Consider the following 17,984-nt stretch of genomic DNA (forward strand, 5'->3'; position numbering starts at 1 on the left):
ATGCGTGAGACAAAAATACACAGAACATCATATTTCATTTTCAACGAGGGAAATGTAAAGCCTCTTTATTCGTGTTATTAAAACGCTTCAAAAGCTGGCAAACTGTGGTAAAAAGCACACTTCACAGCTGGAGTGAAAACAAAGGCTTTAGAACACCAATGAGGGAGGAAATAAAAAAAAAAAAAGCAAATGGAGGTTCACACACCGTTTAACATCGCACTGTGCCTGAGAAGTGAACACTAGAACTAAATTAGTCGCTGTCGGGCGTAAAACTCAGCAATATGTCGCCTCAAGATTGACAATCCGAATGCCTTTTTAAACAAGTAAAAAAAAAAAAAAAAAGTTACCATGGCAATATGAGGTAAAATACCACAATGCAAAATTTCCTGAAATCGGAGCAGTTCGCCCGACAGCGACCGACTACGAAACAAGATCGACAAACCGCATGCATAATAACAACCAAACATTTTACAGTACATGCTTCAAGTGCAACTTAATTCTCAAAATTAAAAAATACTCGACTGGATGTTTACAGAGGCAGTTTTCAGAGTACCAAGAAGAGTTGAAAAAAAAAACAAACGAAAAATACACACTGCTTTCTGACACATATAAAACGTCTCTTTTATTTGTTTACATTTCTCAATCAAAAAACTAGATCCAAGTAGGTATTAAAAACATACAATAAAGCTGATCAGGTCAACACTGCAACACACTGCTCCACTATAATAACACTGAAGCCTTCTTGTCACTCTTAGGAATAAGGAGGCAAAGTTGCCTCACTCACTCCATCGTTAGCGTCACTTCCGCTACCTGCTAATGCTAATATGCCATAAATCATGAAGTAAGAACAACATTGTTTTTAACTCATTCACTGCCAGGGACGTATTTTCACGTTGTTTTTTTTTTTTGAGGAGTCCGCACAATAAATCCCAGATAATTATTATTAAATTGATACTTAAGTACATTAATTTTCTGATACTTAAGTATCTGGGATGGAATGTTTGGACAAAAAAAAAACGTGAAAATACGTCCCTGGCATTGAATCAGTTAACTTTAAATGTCATCAAATGTTAAGTGATAAGTTTTAGACAATTTCTGAAAACTTCGATGGTAAAAAAATCATCCCTCGCTTTAACTTTCATTTTTCTTTCCACTTCAAAAACATCATTTGAAAAGTTGCGCTCCCACCGACTATTTTAGCGTGCTACAGATGTCCGGCGGGTCTCATTATTAATCGCCGCCCCGTGCCTGCGGGTGTCCGTTTTTTTTTCTTCTTCTGAGGCATTCATTTCAAAACGCTCCGGTGTTTTACATTCACCCAGATTTTTAATTACTGCTACATTTTCAGATCGGAGACGGCTGTTAGCTTAGCGTGCCAGCGCTATTAGCTGCGAGGGAACATCGCGGAGGTGAACGTTGTTTGACGACGTCAAATCGTTTGTTAACACAGATGTTTGGTCGGTGTTGCTATGTAGAGAAATAAAAGTGTGGCGGTAACGTACTCCGCCGCCGTCCTATGCACAGTACTGACTTTTCTTTGCTACAAAAATAAAAATCAGAGCGTGATATTTACACAACAGTGGTGTGGATGTGCTCATTTTGAGGGAAAGGTATAATAGTTCAGGGTGTTTTTTTTTTTTTTTTTCATGTAAACACTTGAGCATGGAAAGCCATTTGAGCCTTTTTCCCCCACAACTAAGGCCCTCCGTGTTCCCAGATGAAAACCGAGGGATGGAAACAGGAAGGGATAACAGTACAGTAACTGTTCAAGGTTTAATGATTTATTATTTAAGTAAATATGTGTACTGCAGTAATCTGTCTCTGTAAAGTATAAATACTTTTCACATCTAAAAAAATTCTGAAAGTTGCGCTTATGCAATTGATTTCTAACAGACATATGAAGTTTTTGCCATGGTAACGATGTGAACTGGTATAAAGAGTGGTTTCCTTCTATGAAACAGCATTTAGTAAAGGCTTTTAAAAGAAAAGTAAAAAAAATCGTACATGAACTGTCAGTTAAGGGCTCATATTAATTAGTGTATTTCTCTTTCCACAATGGTGACAGTGATCCTTGTCAATTACTCCAAGACCCCTGGTCTTATTATACTATTCGCAAACATGCTAGGAGTGTAAAATGCCATGTCAATTTATTCACAAGTGTGGCAATTTCCCCGCTCATATAAAATATAAAGTGCTGCACCACTGCCATCTACTGGCTATCTTCAAGAGCTCAAATACTCCAACTCCTGTCTAAAAATTTACATGCCAATGGCCGTGAGTGAGTTAAGTTGGATATCAAGGATAGGGGAAAAAAAAAAGTCAAACGGCTTTCCATAGCGTAAGAGAACTTAACGTTGAGGAGCTTAGGCCACGGGCTTGAGGACGGAGCGTAAACAGCGGCCCTCCTTGGTCAGCTCCCGGGTGAAGCACATGCAGGGCAGCGGGATGGCTTCCTCGCGCCGCGCCACCGTGTTGAACTTGCACTTTTTCAGGTGGTCCGCCATGCTGGTGATGTTGGCGAACTTCCACTCGTTCACCGTGCCGAAGGCCGTACTGAAGCGCCACACCTGTGGCAAAAGATTTATTTAAGATCATTTGAGAATTGGTAGTTCAAATCCTATCAATAGATCAAATATAAATACTGTACATCTACAAACAAACCCCGGAGGATCAAGATGAAGGAAGTTTTTGTTCCTGAACTTCAGTGTTCACGATTGCATTCTGCTACACTGCGATGTTGATTGGAATTTGATTGATTGTTCAGCGCAAGAACACAGACAGCCAAGTGTACGTTGACAACACAAGAGGGAGGCAACAGCTACCTTGTCGGTGATCTGCCACGAGAGCGAGCCGTCCTCCCGCCGCTTCTTCTGCCACAGCAGGACGACCATGCCGCGCATCTGGAGGAGGCTGGCGCACACGTCCCTCATGGTGCGTGACGTACGCGACAGCTGACACAGACTGAAGCTGTCCAAGAAGCTGGCCACGTGCTGCAGCACCTCAAAGGGCAGCCCGCTCAGCTGGTCGCACTTGGAAGCCGGGCGCGGACGGGAGCTCCTGGATGCTTTGTCCCCGCTTTTGGCGGGGAGGCCCGGCTGCACGCCGAAGGAGCCAAGGTGGCGGTCGTGGATGATGCGGAAGCCCTGCACCGACGGGCAGAAGCGCCTCTGAGAGTATGTGCAGCCGTAGTAGGCCAGGGGACAGCGTTGCTCCATCCAGCCGTTCAGCCCCGCGTGGATGTCGCCGTGCACGTTCTTGAAGTGCGAGGAGAATTCGTCACGACGGAAGAGTTGGCCGCACACAAAGGTGAACATGGAGCGCTGCTTGGTTTGGTAGCGCGCCACGCATTCCAGCACCAGGTCCAGGCGGAGCGTATGGAAGGGGCTGGGGTTGGACAGCTGCGGGCTGGCGTGGTCGCACGCCGACGCCGAGGCGATGTCGCCCACCATGGTGTTTGTGGCCAGGATAGCCGAGGGAAAGGAAAAGGTCTGCGTGCCGAAGTCGCTGTGGTAGCCGTCAACAAAGCGGCTGTCGGAGATGCCCCGCCCGCCCGGTGAGTCGCCCAGGCAGAAAAGCAGGGCGGCCGTGATGAGGTCGATGCCGTGCAGGCCCATGGGGTCATCCGCCACCTCCAGGTCCGACGTGTCCACCGCCTTGTCTTCCATCTTGGCACGGAAGAGGTACGGGTCCGAGAGTAGCGCGCGGCGACCGTTGAACGTAAACATGCCGATGCCACGCAGAACCTCCACGCTCTGGAGTTTGCGCTCCAGGCAGCGGTACCTGAGCTCAGTGGGAAGCTGGTGCAAAAAGTTGCTCCTCACCTGGTCTGAGAGGAGGAAGGGTATGGGCGCAGCTAACGGCTCCGCCTGGGGCTCCGGCATGACGGCGGGCACAAAGTCCCGAGGCACCTCAGGCCACACAGGCTCCGGGGCCTCCTCGTCCTCCACCGGGTCTTCGATGGCGTCTTCCTTATCCTCAAAAAACAACTCCACAAAGTCCTCATCCTCCTCAGGCCAAGCCAGGGTGCCGTTGTCCTGGTCCGCGCCGCCCACAGCCCCCAGCTCGCATTCGGAGTCCGAATCGCTCTCGCGCATGTCCACGTTCTTCCCCGCCGCGCCGTTTTCTCCGTTTAGATCGATGGCGCCATTGGAGTGCGTGAGGATGTCCAGAGCCGCCGCCAAACTCCGGCTTGTCTCCACTGATGCTCGGTACAAATCGCTATAAGGCTCTTCCTCCATTTCCACCGCCCCGTTGGCGGCTTCGCTGCCAGGAGCCGCGGCCACTTTGTCGTTGTCCCCGTTGCCCTCCTTGGACACGGTGGTGGTGACCTTGAGGGACTCCAGGAGCATGCGTTGGTCCTGCAGGTGGAGTTGCAAAGTCATGGAAATTTTTCAGCAAATTCCTGGAATGTTTATGCCTTTCCATGGGAATTTAAGATGTGGAATTGTGGTAATACAGAAAACCCGTAGTTCTCACAGAGCTAATTTCTGTTAGCACGTCTATAGCAATTTGCATTTTTGTTATTACACTGGTTAAATATGATGGGAGTTTAAATGTGCAATGTTTATTCAATGTTGTTTCATGATTAATTTTCTCATAAAGTCCAACTATGAGTAACAAACAAACACCTTTAGGCACCCACCCTTTTTTTGTTTAGTTTTGTTTAATGGTAGGAGACTTAATTGATGCCACTCACTTGGTTCGTATTCTGAGACGATGTGACAAGGAAACACAAGAAACACTGCAAGACTTTACTTGTTTAATAAATTAACATCTATAATTGAAGAAGAAAAATATACCATTTCACTTTATTTTGTGCTAAATTTGCCTTTAATTTACCATAAGCATCATCTAGAAGAGAAAAATATTTCTACACTGCATAATTAATGCGATGCTGGTTACTGTATAAGACTTTTTTTTTTTTTGCTTTTGTACTTATGAGAATGAAAAAACATAAAGAGAAGATGGCCTTTAAAAAAATCACATATGAACTATCAATTGCAATATTTAGAAAATATAAATTTGAAATATTATTTTTTTAAATATTTTGTAAATAAGCCCCAGTCTTTATACCCAAAGAAAGGTAGGGGTTAACGAATTCAGTAGTCCCGCATTGCTTTGTGTTGTTCCCATCATAGGGACCACTGAAACACTGATTTCCCCTGGTGGATGAAGAAAGTACCGATCCATCAATGTATGTCATTGTCATGCCAAGAATTTTACAACCTTACCTGCAGGGCCAGCGCCATGTCCAGCTGCTCCACCTCGTCAAAGTCTCGGCTCAGGTTCTCGTAGGACTTATGGTCAGCGTAGCTGACGGGCCAGCGGTTCCACTCCATGGTGCAGCAGACGATGCTGGCGGGGCAGGTCTCCAAGTGCTGCGCCATCTTGGCGCGGGCCACGGCGAAGGGGCAGCCGAAGCCGCTGTTGAGGCACGGCAGACGCTCGTATGGACACAGCAGGCGGTGCTCGGGCAGCTTGCACGCGTGGAAAACGGCGCCGCACACCAGCGGGCACCCCATAAGGTCACAGGATAGGCCCACCTCCGGCCGCACCATGCACCTCCGGTTGATGCATTTAAGGCAGTGCGGGTGCAGACCTTCCATCTTCTGTGAAAGGAGATGGGGAACAACCCTGGAATGCACAAAATTACTTCATTGCAGTCACGTTTGATGTTGATTTTTTTTTTTTACTTTTAAGAATTTGGGGATTTTACTTTTCTTTTAAAACATTGAATGTTTTAGATAAGAATGTCTAAAGGATTAATTAATTTATTCAGTTAATCGATTTGATTTCAATTGAACTAAATGTATATGAAATTCTAAGAACCACATTACCGTCGTTACCCAATACCTCTCCAATGCTTCATGTGATTTCAAAGATACAGCTTGTCAACATATTGCACATACATACGTACACGTGTGCTCCATAAACAGTGCCTGGGAGTGTTTACGAAAGTGACCGAGTAACATGTCGCAACGCCGCTATTTGGTTACATGGAAACTCGGTGATTCTTCCAGGCTGAACCTCCTATGCCTCTTAAGGCTTTTTTTTCTGATGGAACACCACCGGCTATTGTCGGATAAACAGATTAATAGCATAATCCGTCACGTGAGAACTTTGTTCATTATTGTGAACCAATAACAGCAAGCTAAAAATCCAACTTCCAACTAAACATTTATTTTACTAAATTCACTAAAATGGTTCCAGTGACGACGCTTGCACGTCGTATTACGCCGATTGAAATTACGGTGTTTCGACAAAATAAGTGGGTATTCAAAAAGTCAAATTTGAGAAGTTGGCCGGACAAAAGAACGACAACACGGCTAAACTAAGCTAGCATGCTACACCTGTTAGCCCCCTCATAGTTAGCATTAGCGTTGTCCAAACAACTTACCCGAAATTGTGTTGCGTCGTCTGGAATGCTAACAACCTTTGGACAGATTTAGGTCTGTTCCGTGGGAGTGAATAATGCGACGCCGAGAGCTAAGTGCACATTTCTGGGGGTGTATTTAAAGCCCCCCAGCAACTAGCGTGTGAGTGCGCTAAATGTAGCCGCACAGTCAGTTCTTGTTCGCCGGGTGGGATCTGCATGACTTCTTTGGGGCGCCGTGCGATGACGTCGTTACGCAAACCACGTTGTTGTGTACTCCGCCAATCACAGCGTCCGAAAGCCTACATGACTGTTTTCGTTCATTTTATGGCTGGCGAATACACTACTGCACTTGTTATGGATCTTAAAATATGACATCGGGCAATTTTAACAAGATTTACCTCATACACTTCAGAATACAATCTCAAATGTCTAATAGTTTTAGCTGTTATCTTCAAACATATATGAAGGAGGCTGAAGGAAAGCAAATAATAAAGACAAAGCAACAACATCTACAACAGCTGTTTGACGTGGCTAACTGCAGTCTGTCTCCGCAAAACAAATGTATATACAAAATGTCATCTAATATATTATTGTTAACGTCATAGAAATAAACTGAGCCACACACATACCAATTAGCAGTGTTGATCATACCGGAGAAGTGACAGGCAAATGAAGCTTCATGAAACACATGTTTTATGTTTCACTAGTCAGGGAGGTTTTTGGAACCAAGAGGCAGGGACAATTCAATACATTTACACTGCACGAGTATTTGTCTGTAAACCAAGAACTACCTACAGGAGAACAAAATATATCAAGTGCTCACATGAGCATCATCTCCTCAATCACGATATAGGAATTACAATATTGCTATATGGGGCTAACTTGCAATGATGGGGCAGGGTAGTACGTTTACCTCCAGGAGGAAATTATCTTTTTGCTACAATGGCTTCAGGCATGAGCAGTCAAGTGCATAATGACACCAAGCAGATAAGCGATGTTTTATAATATTTTTATCAATCTTAACATATCGGATGATATTGCATGCATTTGAACGGATACCGTTTTATCATGTTGTTACTGAAATCCACAGAGGTTGAAGACTATATGCTCTTGGGTGTTTTTATATCTTCTGTGATCAGGTTGCTAAGCAGTGAACACGGAGCCATGAACAAATCTTAAATTTCTGGGCAAATTCGGGAGAAGTCCATCTGTAGCATTGGGGTTGCTGCAGTAAGTGTACAGAGATGAAACAATGTGACACTCAGAGGTTTTTGAGTTGTGCAAAAGGTTTAAAGAAGGATACAAGGATGTGGACGGTGACCCCAGGAGTGGAAGGCCTGAAACGAGTAGGACTGAGGACCTCTAAAAAACTGATGAAAAATGTCAGGAAGAGACACGAGATTTTTTTTTAAACTTTATTTGAGATTAATATAAGAGTTGAAAGTGAATGGTTGCATGTGATGTGATGATAAAAGGATGTCATAATATCATATGTTTAATGAAGCGTTAAATTTTAAAATCATTGATGTCACTGGACGGTGCTAAAAAGACAAAAATCCGTGTGGGTGGAGTCAAACATTTAGCTCTTCCGGTTAAAACCCTGCTTCGATCTTCAAGCCGCAGCTAGGCTTGACTTCGTCCCAACAGAATACAACTTCCTCCTCACTTTTTTGGCCCAAAATATTGCACATGTGTGCAAACGAGTCATAGTAATATTTTTTTTTTTTTTGTAATTTTTTGAACAAGATGTACGGACATTAACTTGTTCTGCTATGGGTTGCGAGGTTCCACTTGTCCGTGTCTGTGATTGGACAAGAGCGTTTCCTCTCGCGTTACCAGCCAATCATGCGCCTAGCGCCCCTGATTTGAATCATGGTTGTTTTGCCGTTGTTCATCTCGAGGCAGTAGCACAGTACGAGTTTCTGTACCGTATTTAAAACTCACCTATTTTCTCTTCTTGGTCATTATACTTCGCTATGGATTTGGATTCCATGAAATATGCGGAGCTACGCGACCTCGCTAAGCAGCTGGGTCTCAAGGCAAATATGAAGGTAAGAGGAAAGACATTTCTTTGGCCGCTAATACTTAGCTTACTGTCTATGTTTGTTCTGAACTACGTAACTGTCTATTATATACATGTGCGAATAGATGGAGAAGTTGTTAAAAGCCATCAAAAAGCATTATGAGCAACAAAAGGCCACAGAAGACAAGGTAAACGTTCTAATTGCGTATGTTACACCCCTGCACGGGATTTTTTAGTAAAACTTTTTTATTTCTGTTAGAATGTAGAAGAGACGGAAGCCACTGTCACTGCTGAGGCGAAGACAGACGAATCTAAGGAGGTGGTTTGCAGCTCAGTGTTTGTGAACACACGTCGAGGAAAAGCAAAAAAGAAAAGAAGCCGTGATTCTGATGCCAAGTTAGATGATGAGGTATTCACGTTGTGCCCCGTGGCCACGGCCGTAAACGCAACACGGAATGTTTTGCCTCCAAAGGGAGGCAGTGAAAGTCAAGTGGCTCCACAAGTCAACAACAACAAAAAGAGACGATTGTCTTCTCTGTCCAAGACTGAGAAGGGAGAGAATGAAGATATGAGTTCTGGAATGCTGAACGATGCCAAGGACGCAGCAGGTATGCTCAGCAGTACATCCTGGTGAACAGATTTTTTTAAATCCCAATTTCTCCCGAATGGTAGCTTTGGTCTTTATTTAAAAAGTGAAAATTGGCATAAAATAATTTTCTGTGTGTGTGTTTAAATTTGCAGGTAATGTTCCCAGTATGGCCAAACCTGCTAAGATCCCTCGTTACAAAGGACGGCAAGTGAAGAAGACAGCCTGGAAACCTGTTACACCCAGTAGGTGCTCAGAGTTTCCTTTAGAACACTTGCATATCATAAGAAAACATTGCCTTATTATCCCTTCCTTTTCACACAGACTTCCAAAAACTCCATGAGGCCCAATTCAACAAGATGGAGTCCATCGATGCCTATATGCAAAGAAAGAAGAAGATGGAGCCTGTTCAAGAGCTCAAGGTACACCCATGCACAGGCATTTTTTTTTTTTTTTGGAGCTGACAAAATAATGAGCGAGTGAGGCGAAAGTGACATCCCGTGTTGTGGTGTGACACAGGCAGACAAAGCTAGTCGCATCTCCTTGTTTAGCCCTGCGCCCTACCGCAGCAAGAATCCACCGACTGTGGACAAATCAGATGGCAAGGTTGCTGAGAAAAACAAAGATGCTGTGTTCAAGCCCACCGTCCTTTCCACTAGAAGGATCAATGTCAGGTGAGTTTGGAACGTAGCACGTTTTAGTAGCAGCCATTTTTGACCCTCCTTTAGCCAAAAACTTGGGGGGAAAAAGAAATATGAACACGTACCTAAAAATGTGTATTTGGGATTGAATGAGCGAATAGTGTTTGTTTTTTTTTTTTTTTGGTTTTTGTTTTTTTTTTTAACACAGCAATAGCTTGAGAATTGAATGCACTTTCTGTGACCAGTGTGGTAACTTAGAACACTTGTATCTCAAATTATCCATCCCATAACTTAAACCAGTGTAATTTCTTAATATTTGACTGCTTGACAACTAAATGCTGCTGTGATCAGCTTTAACTATGAAGCCTGATTAAAAAAACAAAACAAAACAAAACATGAAATACTGTAGATCAGATTGATGAATCGCCCTGTTCCCTCTTTGCATCCTACATTTTCTGCGCAGGTTCTCCGAGGCGATCCCTGACAACGAGTACAAGATGTCATTGGTGAAGACACCGGCGCGTATGTCGCTCGCTTTGGCCACCAGCACACCCAATCACCAGGCACCTGGAAAAAGCAAAGCATCTACTTTTTCTGCCAACAAGCCTCCAGGTCGGTGGTACAGGCTAATGCACACGCGGTTGAAGTTTTGCGGCTTCCTTACATCACAAAATATTCATTAAAAAAAAAAAGCACAAAACCAAAAAAAAAAATCCCTCATCATACCCTTTCCACTGGGCTCGATTTGCTGTTGTCTGATTGGTAACATCAACCCAGCAAGCTGATTGGCCGAGACGTCTGAACTGTATAATGCGACTTTCAAGCTTGCCGTGTGCTCGTCTCACTTCGCTGACCACTTGTGCCTTGGTTCCACTTGTTTTAAATTTGTTAGCTTGTGACATTGTTTAGCAATATCACTGCAAAAAAAAAAAAAGAGCTGGTAAAGTAGATGTAGGGGAGAAAAGGTTTGGGCACTTTTCGTACATGTGAAATATTTCAATAAGAATATAGGCATGGCGATAACCTTTTGATCCCGCCCACACAAAGCGTCATTTGTGTTCACTGGCAACACAAGCGTCACTCCAGGAACGCAGAAGAAGGCCGTTTTCGACCTGAAGGCCAGCCTGTCCCGTCCGCTCACCTACAAACCTCACACAGGTGACAAAATGTCCGCCTTTGAGTCAAATCGCCACAACATCACCGTGTCTCACTAACCGTTCCGTTCCGTGTTTGTTTGCGTTCATAGGCAAGCTGAAGCCGTTTGGCGACTGCAAAGACGACAAAGTCGCCAACAAATCTTTGGTTGCCGACTCTCGAAAGAAAAACTACAGACAGCACCAAGTGCAGACCAGGTGTGGATCGTTGCCCTTTTGAATTGTTCATTTTTTTAATTTGTATACATAAAGTAGTATCTATTTGGTCCCAGTCATGAATAAAGAAGAAAATCATAATTGTCATAATTTACACAATATAGATCAGGGTTGTCCATCCAGTTTTAGGTAAACAAATTCAGCTTAGTATCTCAAACTTCCTTTGGAAGGGTAAATGGAACAGGGGCTGTGTAAACAACTCAACTGTTTGTTTTTCTCGCACTTGCCTGATGAACGTCCACTGTTGAATAAATAGGTAGCATTAGCACTATTAGTAGCAAATTTTAATCGTAGCGTTAGACTTGATTATCTAACGTAAGACTAAATTGTAATAGTGTTGGGTCGTAAACCATCAATGCATCCCGGTTCCAACATTCAATCCAATGATGGCTCACAGCTGGACGCGGATGCACATAAATACAGCCCCGCCCACCTCGTGCGCACCAACCTGAAATCAATGATTTACAATGAACTCCACTCATAATCATAACACAATCATCATCAAGGCCAATTGTCTTGGGTAACATAGATGTTCACAAATGACGAATACATTTCAGTTCGGTCATTAGCAAAGTTATGTCCAATTTCGTTTTTTGGAGGGCCGGTATGCTGCATGTTTTACAAGTTTCTTTCTTTCTTGACATAACTGTTTTAAACGATCAGGATCATTATCGGGCTTCTTCTGAAGTTGTTGGGCATTTGAATCCTGCGTACTGGGGGGTGGAAGCTGGCGAACATCCAGGATACCGGCCCTTTAGGACCAATTTTGGACACCTCCGATCTGTATTGTGTAAATTATGAACTGTAGATATTTTTTTAATAAAGAAATGTGTTACTAGCCTGACTTACTATAATAACTAGATGTTTCTGGTAAAGGGACACTTTTTAGAAATTACCAATCAGGGGTACACTTTTATTTATAAGGGAATACTGGGGCTACTACATCCATACATGTATTTGTGACATAATTACTAGAAGTCTTGAATTTCATCCTGTTGGGTCACGAGATAATGTGTTGCTATAGGCCCCTTGTATAATGTACTAATCATGTTTTGTGTGTATGTGTGTGTGTGTGTGTGTCTTTTTTTTTTTTTTTTAGGGAGGAGCGACTACTAAAACATGCAGTGGAGCGTAAAGAAAAGAAGTCCAACTTACTCTGTGCACGACGAGGACTAGTGATGGAATGAACATTTTAGACTTTTTATTTGTGTAAATACGTTGTTGTCTGCTGCTTTATTGTTTTAGCATCATTTGTTTGGCGCTTGATAGCATTTTCGCGCACTGTATTCATATGTTCCATCCCAAATAAAAATGCCCCAATTTTCAGTTTCTTGTCTCGAATCGAAATAAAATGCCACACGCATGCAATTTTCACTGCAAAGACTGTTCCATTTTTTGGTTTATATGTCCAGCGTTCTCGAAAAGGATAGCTTGCAAAGGGATGTTGGGCTTGAAATCAGATCTGCGAATACCTGAGCTAAGATGTCTTTACTCATGTCAGCTATTCTGTCGCTGACAGTTTCGTTAAAAATGAAATTGGGAAAACGTACATTCGGTTGCAACCTAAGAGGGCGTGCGTCATCGCAAATTACAAGTCAAGGCTGGACGAGTTTGTACACAAATCGAGCGCACCTACGCTTGAAGAGGCGACGTAAGTATTTTGCCGTTGCATTGTTTAACAAAGTTTATGTGTTACTCCCCCCCCAGGGTCATTGAAAGCAACGTCAGGCAGCGAAGCGGTGCAAGGATTGCATCTCTTCGTGACCTAACATGGTCTTTCATATTCTTTAAAAAAAAAACTTCATCTTTTATTCCGTACACCCACAAAGTCTCCTTTTTTTTGGACGTTCTGCTTTGAAATGTCGATTAGAAGTTGAGGGTGGAGTGGGAAACATTCAGCGGAGGATATTTTACGGAATGCGCGGAAAGGACGGTACTTATCGAGAGGTATGTCACTTAATGTTTAATTGCGTATTTAAAAACACTTTTGATTCTCACCCGTCTGTCAACTGTGTGTGTCTGGCTAATAATTCGTAGTAAATGCAGTTCAGAGTGTGTTGTGTGTTCTGCACACTTGACGTCATGTGATCCGCATGCAAGTGCAGGAAAAGAAGCTTCCTGAGCGAACGAGTCGACTGTAGTGGAAAAAAAAAGTTTATTATTCACTTGTTTTATGCACAGTCACACCAAAAAAAAAGCTGAGCCACAGGATAAAGAATAAAGAATATATCTCATCCGCCATAGCAAATGCTCTTAGCTCATTCAGATAGATTTAGAGATGCGAGGTCGTAATTGTTCAGGTCAAACGTTTAATCTCTTTTATTGATTAAATGTTTCATTTTAATAAAATAAACGTTGTGATTTCTTATAAATACATAATGTAATTAACAGTCATGCATCTGCGGCAGCCTTAGTGGCGATCAATTATCAAAGGCAATACTTGAAATCATGACATGGTAATTTCTCAAACAGCCTTTATGAGGTATCTTTTTTTTCTAAACCAATGCCAAACTATTTGCAATCAATACCATCTGAAAGTCAAAAACACAATGCTTTGTTATTTTTTTTATTCAGCTGACACACGTTTGTAACTAATCCTTCTCGCATCACAGGCATACAGTTCTTAACTATTCATATTCATGGTAATAATGTAGTAACTTCGAGTAGTTTAGTCAGAATTTTGTTGGAAGGCTGAGCGCATTCTTTTGAATTATGGCAAACTTATTTTATAAACCATGACTTGTTTAGCTACCATTGAATATCTTGATATTTTTGTCTACATGTGTTGCCTCGTCTTTAGTTCAAATATCTATCGTAAGGTTGTAACATCTTATCTATTGATGCTAATTTCTATCCTGTTTTAATGCGCAGTTCAACAATGGCGGTGACCACAGCAAAGAAATGCAGTCCACCGACCATTTCCGAGACATCATGGAAGACGATGGCGAGGAGCGCAATGAGAGCGTTTCGCAAGGTACAAACTGGTGTTATTTTTTATTTGGATTATTTGGCTGTTTTGTTTTTCCCATTTCAGAGGATGATACTCGAGACAGCACGTCGCCCGTGCGGGTGAACAAGGCGTGCCTGAAGAACGTTTTCACAGTGGTGCTTATCTTCATCTACTTGCTGTTGACTGCTGTGGCCGCCTTCCTGGCCTACCAAACCATTTCTGACTTCCTGGATAAGGTCAACCATCCCGTCATGTCAGTCACATACAAGGAGGTGGATGTCTTCGCACCACCTGGTACGGTCAAAAATACTATCCCATACCTTGGCAATCACAGAAAATATTTTCTATTATTCTTATACTAACTTTTGCAATCTGGTTTATTCCTACCATTATCTTAAGATATACTGTATTTATATATTTTATTCATTTTTTTCTCATTAATTAGTTCTTTACAGCAACATTATTAGATTTAATTTTTAGTGTTATGAGTTTTGGTCTTAGTTTCTTATCTTAATGGAGTATTTATTGAGTGCAAGATACTGTAAAAATGCACTGTTCCACCTTCCTTCTTCTCTACTGCAAAACATTATCGCCTAAATAAATGTTTGAAGAAAAGCTCAAAAGCGTAAGTTATTGACAATGACGAAACAAAGGACATTTTCGTTATAATTATAGTTTGTGTTTTATAAATGTAAGTAAAATAAAATTTCATTTTATTAAGCACAATTTTTTTCACTAACCGTTTTAGAGATTGTATTTGTTTTTGTTTGTGAACTAGTTTACTAGCTTGATACCTTTTTTTTGTATTTATTTTGAAACATTCAATTTATTTAGAAACAAAACACTGAATTCACTTAACAGCATTCTTTAGAATAAATTCTTTGTGATCGAACCAAGTGGGACTCTATGCTCTGTCTCTTATTGAACTTTGACATCTTTCCAGCTCTAAAAAAAACATACTCTAGACCAGAGGTGTCAAACTCATTTTTGTCACGGGCCGTTTTGTAGCGAGAACTTCCTTCATTGAGCCGATAAGTTGAGGAAACCAAGTCGATTTTAAATTCTCTTCTCAAAGTATTATTACTGTACACAGCAAATTGATGGCTTAGTTGTTTTGAAATCAGAAATGAAGCAGTCTAGTTTGTTCATTTATTGTTTACATTACTGTAACAGAACAAATCAAAAAATCTCAACTTTATTTTTTATTATACACGACAAGCTGAAGTTTTGGAACAGAGTTTAGCAAGGGTAATGGAATCTTACATGATTTGCTTTCGCGGGCCACATAAAATGACGTGGCGAGCCGGATTTGGCCCCCGGGCCTTGAGTTTGACACCTGTGCTCTAGACAATAATTTAAGATTCAAACTTTGAATTGAGACGCTGGACGCAGAAGTTGAGACGGGACCCTCACCTCATCTGAACCTTACAGAAATTTTCCTGACATCAAACTAATCAGCGTTTGCTTTGAGTGTCATTTTGAAATGCAATTTTTTTTGTATTAGACCGCAGCAATGGGGTATGCTATGAAAATGTGTCTGGCATAGTGTCTATGGATTGTTCTGACAAGCTGTGCTTTCCATCGTCATAGGTATCGCCCTGTATCCCGGCAATGCCAGGTTGCTGAGCTGCCAGCACTACTACCACGATCACATCCCGCCCGTGATGGACCCTGGGTTGTCTGGAGAGATCAACTGTGTCATCAAGGAAGTGTCCTACTACGGGCTCTTCACTAACCATACAAAGGTGCGTGGTAAATCTGGCCTGTCACAAAAAATAATAAAATAATTCAAATCTGTGTCGCAGAAGAAGGCACTGGTGGTGCAAGGGCCGTCCGACGTCCGCAACAAGGAATTGATTTTTATGCAATTCAGGCTGGACAAATTGGAGGAGGACTTCAGCGCAATCACATACATGCCATTCGCCAAGTTTAGTGACCTGGTTGACAGGTAATGCCTCGTTTTGTCGTGCTGATGGCTGATCTGACTTTTGAATTTGTGACTCCAGTTTGAACGAAATTCATTGACATATATGTGTGACAGACAGATATCAGTAGCCCAGTATTGACCCTATAAATCCGACTCTCCAGTTTAAATGAATCTGAGTTCATGAGGGACTGTGAGAGGAATTACTCCACATGGAGCTTCTCTGGAGGCTTCCGCACGTGGGTCAAGATGTCCTTGGTGAGGACATCAGGGAAAAGCAGCCAATCGGTGGAGTTTCGTCAAGAGGTAAGTAAGGTTGGATAAGATTAGCCCATTTGCTGAAATTTGCCCATCTACAAATAAACTTAACTGGCCACGTTTTGCCATTTAAACACTAATATTCTCCTGCACTGTATTTCTCAGTTGTTAATAGCCGACTCCATTCGGTTCAATGAACTGACTATTGTTGTCTTTTAGTCTGTTTTGGTCAAATTCAACAAGAGCCCCGACTGTGAAAAGACTCGTCAGCTTTTCTTTGCTGTCTTTGAATGGCGCGATCCCTTTATCCAAGAAATTCAACTGGTAGGTTCAAGATGCCAACACAGATGGCAAACACCCACTACTAAAACCTTAAACCGTTTCATGACACTCCCAGTTGGCGTTTATTTTCAAACTAAAAATAAAACTGTTGGAATTAATTGTTTTTATTTAGTTGTGTCATGCCCTTTCAGTGACAAACACAAACAGTGCAGCAACACATGTAGACAAATTAACAATACTCTTTATCCTCTGCTGCCTACTGAGACTTTGTCACTATGTTTCCCACCTAGAATATATTTATATTTGCCTCTATTAAACTTTTCTCTTGGAATGCAACCAGATCGTGACAGTTAACCCATGGTCGTCGGCGGCCATTCTCTGTGGCGTCTTCATGGCTCTCTTCAAGGCAGCCAACTTTGCCAAGCTGAGCGTCCAGTGGATCATCAGAATGCGCAAGCGCCATAGAAGGAACAAAGCACCCAAACAGGGCATGATAAAATAACTGAACACTGAGGATGATAACTTTTTTTTACGCACAGCATAGTCTTTAAATGTCCAAATCGTTCCATTGGTCTTGAGAGCACTGCGTCCTTTGGATATTTCAAAACAAGATGAATTTTGTCTATTTTCACACAAGTAAAAAAAGTAGGCCTTTTTTATGGCATCTATTCTCATGGTCAAAACATTTCATATTCAACCTCTGTTACACAAACATTCCGCCATATATGTACTGTGCACATAATTAACAAAGTCACATGACACTCAAACTATTTTTTTTCAGCGTTCATACTGTATGTGTACATTTGATGTATGTCAATCCTGTTGACTTATCTGGTGATCTGCACTTCAGTTTTGCATTGTTGAAATCTTGTTTAGTCCTGCTGATGTTCTAATTTGGTCAAAATGACTTTGATTTTATGAATTTGTCATGTATCATGTTTTCAAATTGTGTGTGGTTAAAATATCTTTGTATGCTGTTGGATTTAACATGCATTAGTCCACAACATTTACTCTACTTTTGTCAAATTGAAACAATTGTTTCTGGATTACATTATAGTACATTTCATTCTAGTTGATGGTTTTACTTTTATTTACTTGGATGGTTTTGCAAATGCTGTGATGTTTAATCAGTTTGACTTATACTGCTGTATTGTGAATGCCTGACTTTAGAATGACTTTATTAAACAGGTGAGGTTTTAGTCAAGGTTATGAACATTTTGGCTGGAGAGTGCCGAGAACTGGAGTTGTTTGGATTTACTCTCCCCAGACGACTGTAACGAAAACTCTACTAGCAGTAAATAAGTGAGTATATGATGATGGGCTGTAATGTGTAGAGTCGCCCTCTCTGTCTGACTCGTTCGCAAATTGAAATTGCGGTTGAGGAAAGAGGCCTCGATCGGATGTGTATTGGATTGTATCTTTCTGGACTTCAGAGATAAACTCGGATCAAAATTGAACTCTACAGTGAGTCTTTTTCTTGACTTTTTGTTATATTGTTTTAGTAATTGCCTTTTAACGGAGCTTAAATGAACACGCAAATAATTGTAGTAACGGGAGTGAACTCTTACCACACT

The 17,984-nt window shown here is 41.9% G+C and overlaps 3 protein-coding genes across 6 annotated transcripts; 2 read left to right on the forward strand and 1 right to left on the reverse strand.

Annotated features, from left to right (window-relative positions):
* Positions 1-32: 32 nt before the first annotated feature.
* fbxo30a (F-box protein 30a) lies at positions 33-6,560 on the reverse strand. Its single transcript, XM_088433540.1, has 4 exons — positions 6,398-6,560; positions 5,232-5,634; positions 2,823-4,358; positions 33-2,567 (listed from the first exon to the last, which is right to left on the reverse strand). Exons 2-4 carry the CDS (start codon positions 5,604-5,606, stop codon positions 2,364-2,366), a joined length of 2,115 nt encoding a protein of 704 aa, XP_088289666.1. The 5' UTR covers positions 5,607-5,634; positions 6,398-6,560; the 3' UTR covers positions 33-2,363.
* A 1,425-nt stretch (positions 6,561-7,985) lies between these two features.
* On the forward strand, positions 7,986-12,377 carry nusap1 (nucleolar and spindle associated protein 1). Of its 2 annotated transcripts, XM_088433543.1 has the most exons (11): positions 7,986-8,427; positions 8,525-8,587; positions 8,659-8,808; positions 8,872-9,007; positions 9,141-9,230; positions 9,310-9,407; positions 9,505-9,659; positions 10,090-10,238; positions 10,674-10,784; positions 10,873-10,978; positions 12,096-12,377. In XM_088433543.1, the coding sequence occupies exons 1-11, from the start codon at positions 8,353-8,355 to the stop codon at positions 12,181-12,183; spliced, it is 1,221 nt and encodes a 406-aa protein (XP_088289669.1). In that variant the 5' UTR covers positions 7,986-8,352; the 3' UTR covers positions 12,184-12,377. The 2 variants fall into 2 exon arrangements, with proteins under 2 accessions (XP_088289669.1, XP_088289668.1); XM_088433542.1 differs by having other exon boundaries at positions 8,659-9,007.
* Positions 12,378-12,638: 261 nt separating this feature from the next.
* Positions 12,639-17,867, forward strand: pacc1 (proton activated chloride channel 1). 3 transcript variants are annotated; one of them, XM_088432356.1, is made up of 8 exons: positions 12,639-12,943; positions 13,868-13,970; positions 14,031-14,240; positions 15,537-15,691; positions 15,755-15,894; positions 16,035-16,176; positions 16,348-16,452; positions 16,751-17,867. In XM_088432356.1, the coding sequence occupies exons 1-8, from the start codon at positions 12,914-12,916 to the stop codon at positions 16,910-16,912; spliced, it is 1,047 nt and encodes a 348-aa protein (XP_088288482.1). In that variant the 5' UTR covers positions 12,639-12,913; the 3' UTR covers positions 16,913-17,867. The 3 variants fall into 3 exon arrangements, with proteins under 3 accessions (XP_088288482.1, XP_088288481.1, XP_088288483.1); XM_088432355.1 differs by having other exon boundaries at positions 12,640-12,943; positions 15,752-15,894; XM_088432357.1 differs by lacking the exon at positions 12,639-12,943 and adding an exon at positions 13,528-13,638 and having other exon boundaries at positions 15,752-15,894.
* Positions 17,868-17,984: the final 117 nt, after the last annotated feature.

Source organism: Hippichthys cyanospilos, chromosome 14 (assembly GCF_059441005.1).
Source record: "Hippichthys cyanospilos isolate Australia breed blue-spotted pipefish chromosome 14, RoL_Hcya_1.0, whole genome shotgun sequence".
Taxonomy (NCBI): Eukaryota; Metazoa; Chordata; class Actinopteri; order Syngnathiformes; family Syngnathidae; genus Hippichthys; species Hippichthys cyanospilos.